Source organism: Myxine glutinosa, chromosome 2 (genome assembly GCF_964187855.1).
Source record: "Myxine glutinosa chromosome 2, kmMyxGlut1.1, whole genome shotgun sequence".
Classification (NCBI taxonomy): Eukaryota; Metazoa; Chordata; class Myxini; order Myxiniformes; family Myxinidae; genus Myxine; species Myxine glutinosa.
The window spans coordinates 126,309,724-126,316,645 of NC_136262.1; the positions used below are offsets into that span (position 1 = coordinate 126,309,724).

At 41.9% G+C, this 6,922-nt stretch overlaps 1 protein-coding gene across 3 annotated transcripts in view; it reads left to right on the plus strand.

The window, feature by feature from the left end:
• LOC137421288 (leucine-rich repeat-containing protein 39) overlaps positions 1–2,663 on the plus strand; it is a 58,346-nt gene extending 55,683 nt beyond the window's left edge. For all 3 annotated transcript variants that reach the window (XM_068107188.2, XM_078771622.1, XM_068107187.2), the window contains one exon: positions 1,207–2,663. In XM_068107188.2, the coding sequence (XP_067963289.2) occupies positions 1,207–1,469 (263 nt within the window). In that variant the 3' untranslated portion in view covers positions 1,470–2,663. The remainder of the gene's footprint in view (positions 1–1,206) is intronic.
• The last annotated feature ends 4,259 nt before the right edge of the window (positions 2,664–6,922 follow it).

Consider the following 6,922-nt stretch of genomic DNA (forward strand, 5'->3'; position numbering starts at 1 on the left):
TACTAAAAGGAACGAGAACGACACTCAGTAGAGAGCATACCTCTGCCTGGTTGGCCATATCACTCAATGGTGAAGAATCACTTTAAAAATTCTTCTTGCTGGATCCGGATCTGGATCTTCACCAAAATCGAATCGATTCTTCCTCGTCACACACACAACCGGTCCAACAAGTGTCGTCCAAATCCATACATAACTGTTTGAGATATCCTGCTATGTATCGTTTTTGGCCCTATCTCCCCATGGTGAAGAATCACTTTAAGAATTAAAAAATTATCATATCCGAATCCATATACAGATCTTTACAAAAATCTAATCGAATCGTCCTTGTCAGACACCCAACCGATTCACCAAGTTTTGTCCAACATACGTCCACAAGTTTTTGAGATATCCTGCTATGTATCGTTTTTGACCCCATCTCCCAATGGTGAAGAATCACTTTAAAAATTATAGTATCCGGATCCGAATCTGGATCTTCACCAAAATCTAATCATTTCGTCCTTGTCACATAAGATACATCTCGGCCAAATTTCGTCCGAATCCGTCCACAATGTCTTGAGATATTTTGTTCACAAACGGACAGACAAACAAACAAACAAACAGACAGACAGGGGTGAAAACATAACATCCATCCACCTTTGGTGGACGAGGTAAATATAATAACCTTCTGTGGAATGTTTTGGGGTCACAGCGGGTGTCGTATGTAGTAGGTTTCAGAAATTCCTCCATACAATTATGATTTTGAAATATGATTGACACGGATCTTGCTCCCGAATCCGGAAGTGAACAGTTGATGATGGTTCGCTGGTTTGATAATATCTCAATACAACCGTGATTTAACATTATATTTTGATATATTAATACAATATTATTAATTTGTGATTGGAATGATGAATGATGCTGTTTGGAATGAAAATATAGAGAACGTGCTGTCAATGCATGACGTTCGACTGAAGATGGCACAGGAATGTGGAATTTATTGGTTCATCGTTTGCCATTCGCCATTTTTTAACCCACGTCATTCACGAACTGACTGTCCATGCCTGAAGTCAAAAAAAAATTAACACTTACATTATTTGCTAACTGGTATCCCCTCCCAGGTCATATACTATCCTCTTCAACTAAAGTATCAAACAAGCTCAGCTAAGCTGTTGTTAGACTTTCGGTCTTGTTAAAGTACCTAAGAACAATCGAATTTCGTTTTTGCAGAGAGCACAAAGAGAACTATAGAAGACACTGATGACCAGAAGAGTGGGGTGTCAGATGAGGAAGTTCTTGTGGATGAAGAAGAAGATGGAAGCAATGTTACAGAGCAACTCCGGGGAGAGTTAAATGAACTTTCCGAACAGCTGGAGGATCAACACAATCGTATCTTACACCTTGAAGAAAGAGCTATCCGTCACAGAGATGCTTTACGGCAGAATTATTTGCTCAATTCGCCACATGTTCCACGCAATGCAAACAGTGCTTGAGTACCATATACCCGTACTTTGACCCATTCACCTGCCTGATACGTTCAACTAGAATGACAAAATATTTGTTGCCACTGCAGACTGTAGTACACAAGTAACTGGAAGAGTTAGCCTGGTGTTGGCTTGACGGTTAAGGTGGCTGGCGTAACATCTTAGGGTCTTCAGTTTGAGCCCCTGTGATGCCATTAAATAACACAAGGTAGACCGACTCGAGATCAACAAAATCAGTACCAGCTTACTAGAAACATCAGCAGCACAGCTGCGCCCCCCCTAACCCCCCCCCCCCCCAACGATGCAAACAGCATCCCCAGGCTGCATTCAAAAAAATAACTGGAGTCCTGGAGAGTTCCCAGAACACATTACCCCATGCAGTTTTGAGAAAAAGGACGTGGGAAGGAGCTTATCAACTCTTGCTTTGCGTTTCTGAGCACAATCTATGTTGGCTTTGTTCATGAACTTTGAATAACACGCGCAAAGGCAACCCTACGAAGCCGATGGGTCAAATGGAACAGGCCAGAGCTGAACCTTCTGGAAACTATTCTCGGATAAACTTCCGATTTCGAAACGATCTTTGAAAAAATATGCACTACACAAACATCTTAGTCAGGGTTGTTGTTGCATCATTAGGTGCCGCCATTTTTGTCTGAATCTCACTGTTGCTCCACATTCAGCCCTCGTGGCAAATTTGATTGGTTGAGACGGAATAAAATTTTGCCCAAGTATGACTAAACTGAAGGTGTTTGGAAAGCGATTTGTGTTCTACAGAGTTATTTAATTCAATTTAAATAAAATAAAAGTTTGTAAGGCTGTAGAAAAAAACAAGGCGTTGAATCGGAAGTTTACCGCCACTGATGCACTTTCCTTCACACCACCTTATTTAACACGTTAAATTAGTTGTTCTTGTCTAGTGTTTGTGTCTTTTATGACCTCCCTAAAAACAGTAAGTTTCCTGTTTGGAATGACCTCCAATTTTCCTTGACTCCTAGGCTGATAGAGCCAAAGTACTTCTAAACTGCGGGTTTGTCTTTCGATTCGTGTTCTGCAGTTCAAAATATAAAATTCAATTATTGAAATGAAGAAGTTCCTCGATCATAGAATGATGTCTGTCAGACAGACAGAGAGTGAACCAGTTGCTTAACCTCACTTTGCGTTGTCACGCGAGGGGTAATAATAAAAATGAACAATTGAAAACGATGTTCCATTTTATTTGCTCTCAAATTCACCTACACCATTCTTGATGTTGGATATGAATTGCTATTCACCGACGCCATGCAAAGGAACAAGATGTCTCAAGTTCCAACTTCCAATTTGAAATTCCAACTTCTTTCCTGGAAGTCCTGGCAGTGTCCATATGTTTTATACCTCTCCCACTGCCCCCTTCCCACGCCCCCCCCCCCCAAAGCCCTCGCCCTCTCTCAGATCTCTCGATGTCTCCATGTCTCTCGGTCCCTGCTCTCAAATGTTGTGTTTGTGTCCTTCCCCCTCTCTCCCCATCTTGTCTACCGCTCCCTATGTTATATGTTCTATGTTTTATGTGTCGGTTTGTCTTTCTGTGTGATTAATGTTCGCTCTTTCACGAGCCTCGATATTGTATACAAAAAAAAAAAAAAAAAAAAAAAAAAAAAAAAAAAAAAAAAAAAAAAAAAAAAAAAAAAAAAAAAAAAAAAAAAAAAAAAAAAAAAAGTAGTGTATAATGTATATATGAACTAGAACAATGTGACTGTGTCGCCAATATGCCTCCGCATAGTCCCCCCACAACGGGTAGATGCCATCACTCTGCATATGTATGGGCAGGGGATCACTTTTGTGAAGTTTTGTGTTGATCGGATAAGGTTCGTTTTTCTATCCAACATGGCTGCCAAACCACGTGACCCATGACATAATCATTTTCAAACTATATGCAACAGTGCCGTTAGATGATATTTGTAAAATTTCGCATCGATAGGGTGAGCAGTTTCAGAGATGTAATTATTTCATATTTTCCTTCAATCCAATATGGCTGCCAAACCATGTGACCTATGATGTCATAAATTTAATATTTCAATACAAATGGGTCAGATAATGTGCAAGCAATTTCAGATTTTTAGGACTGGCAACGGTACCCGCCATATGGGCGGGGCTTCAATTGAGAGGCCCAAATGAAAAGGCAAAATATCAGAAATTGAAGGCAGAAATTTTTTATTTTAAACGATTCATATAAACATCCGTCAAATCATATCACATGTAAATCATCAAAATCGAATTGCACGAATATGTGAATTGTGATTGTGTTTCATTGTGATGGTTGTGCGGCGACGGGCAGTGTGTACAAAGGGCAGGGACTTAATCAACGCGAGCTGATGATTCGCGCTTCCTGGGAATTCCTCGTTCGTGGGACACTGTCTCAAGCCCCAGTCCCCATCACGGATGGGGCTCAGCGGTTTATCCGAGCCTGACGGCGAAGGGCAAGGTACACGCTGGCCCGTCCAGTGTAGCGCGCGTGCGGCCCCGGACATCGAAGGGCATTAAACGTTCATTAAACATTAAACGTTCATTAAACATTAAACGTTCATTAAACATTAAACGTTCATTAAAGGATTACGAAACGAAAAACATTACGAAATTACGTTCACACCGTCACATCAAACGCTACCGTGAACACATACATCGTCACAACATCGTCACAATGAGAACATCGTCACAATGAACGTCATGCGAACGCGAATGTTATGCGGGAGTCCAAACCTGAGAATGCTGGAGACCAAAGCTGAAATTGGGAAAACTAAATAGCCTATTTTACTGCCAGGGGTCCCAGGATTACCCACGCAAAATATCTTTGCGATCGGTTCAGCAGTTTTTACGGTACCTTCAAACAGACAGACGGACATTTGGTGAATTATAGTAAGATAAGGAATTCGATTAAAACATTTTTGGCTGGTATACCACTTCACCGATGATGTCATTATTACTAGTTCAAAATGACACCATTTGCATTCTGGATGAGATTAAAATTAATAAAATTTACTTCTTGATTAATTCGGTGAATTCCGTCTCAACTTCGGATATTTCCGGCCGCGAAAAACTATTCCCTACGGCCGCGAGATTTCTAAAAAATAATTCTTCGTCAATTTTAGAATATTTGACGCCGTTTTCAGCCAATTTTAGAATATTTGACGCCGTTTTCAGCGTCCGAAACGCGGTAATAAGCTTTTTTGAAACATTTTTTCAAATGCTCGAATCTCATTGGTTCCGGTGTTTGGTGACGATTTTCGTTGAAGATAACCAGGGCCCAGGGAACGAGGTTGGTCTTAAAGTATTTTAATTACAAATTAGAGGTGCATAAGATTGTGCATCAAACAAAGACGGGTGAAACAAACTCCTATTGAACTTTTTCTCAAATGTTTATGCATACTTCCGCATCCGCAAGATGGCGGCCTCCATTGAGTGATTTGGTGCGTCAAAGCTTGGAATTCTCAAAGGATCCAGCAACATCTGGCTTTTCAACATAATACGTACGTGTTCATTCACAACACCGGCTTCGCCGGCTATCATGCTTTTGTTCCCCATTGGAGTACTTGACAATGTGCCAAGTTTCAAATTTTTCCATTCAGTGGTTTCTGAGAAATAATTTTTTAATTTGCTTTCAATCCAAGATGGCTGCCATACCATGTGACCTATGACGTCACAATTATTATAAAAACATTCTGCATGGGTGTCACTCCTACCCTGAAAGTTTCGTCTCAATCGGACATATGGTTGCTGAGAAAAACGAGGTTTAGCCCGTACGGACGGAACTCGGCGAAGGCATAAAAATAACAGAATTGTGTGATGGGAAAGACAACTTAACTGTAGAAAACTCACAACGTGTGCGTTCAAATAAGTTCAGTACAATATTTGTGTACATGCTTGTGATATTGTCCTATTTCTCAAAATAAACAACCAGCAGATGCTATGTGGATGGACGGTTTTTGGTGGTTGATCGGAACATGGCACGTCAGGAGAATGTGGATGAGTAGCTGCAAATATGAGTAAATCAACTCCTTTCATTTCGTCCAAGGTTGAAGACTTGTCCTCACATTGGCTACTCACTCCCAGGGCTGATTCTCTTCAATATGTCCTACATTTCTTTATTTTTCTGATTTGTCTCCTTTACTTCTTTTGCATGCAACACGAGGCCACAAAGTAGCATGTCATTGGGCCTGGCTGTGCCATTTCTGCAGTGCCCTCTGTAGGTTAGGGCAGGAATTTGGAATTTGTTAATGGTGCCGGAGATAGCTCGAGGGATGGCACACACATTGATGAATCCCATGCCTGTGAATTATGACGATGCCTTTTTCTAGCAAGATGGGTCGGGATTCAAACCCGGGCAAGACAGCTTTGAGGTGACTGTGCATACCTCCAGGGCCGAGGCCATCCTCCCCAGCCCCCTCTTTATTGATTGACATAAACACGTTCTTGATTCACGAACTTTGTCTCTCCCTTTCTTTTTCAAGCAGCTTTACATCCATTGGGACCACTTTGTGCTGATGTAAATCTTACTGTTGTAGAAGAAACGTGAACTTCCATACTTTCAGTTAGGGTTAGGTCACTCACACAATCTCTATTAAAGAGTCGACCATCGCATTCACATTTCAGGGCTCAAGTGATAACTCCGCCACTCTTCGTCAAAGACACCGTTGGGTCTTTAACGCCAACGAATTATCGTTGATGTGACACCAAACTTAAAATGCATCTGAGGCCTGAATGTAAAACACAAATTTGACAGTTTTTATTTTTTTGTATTTTTTTGTAAACAAGATGGAGGCTCCTGTAAGAGCTAATATTAATCACAAAAAACATAAACGAACACATAAAACATACAATAAAGGGAGCGGCAGACAAGATGGGGGGAGAGAGGGAAGCACACAAGTACAACAGTAGAGAACAGGGACATCGGGAGATCTGTGTGGGGGAGAGGGCTTTGGGGGGGCGGGGGGGGTGGGGGAGGTATAAAATACATGGACACTGCTAGGACTTCCAGGAAAGAAGTTGGTATTTCAAAAAGTGTATCTGGGGTGAATTAACAGGGGCAGAAGAGATCAAGGTTTTGGATGGGGGAAGATAAGAGATGGTGGTGAACAGCTGTTTTAAAGACCTGGAGGGAGGGGTGGGATTGGAGAGAGTGAGGGAGATGGTTCCAGAGGCGGGAGAAAAGAGGAATTAAAGAGTGAAGGTGAGCAGAGAGTCTTGATTTTGGCAGTTTCACCAGAAGAGGGTTGCTGGCAGATGTTGTGCATCATGAAGGAATATTTGGGGGGGGGGGGCAGAGCTGGGGGGGGGGCAAGGCCGGAGAGGAGTCAATAGAAGACAGAAAGACCACCAACCTGCCTGTGGTGAGTGAGTGGAAGGCCCTCAGAATCAGCTTCATCACGGGAGATTCCAATGATCCTGAAAGCTTTGGTTTCAACAGCGTGAAGCCGAGCTTGGTGTGAGGC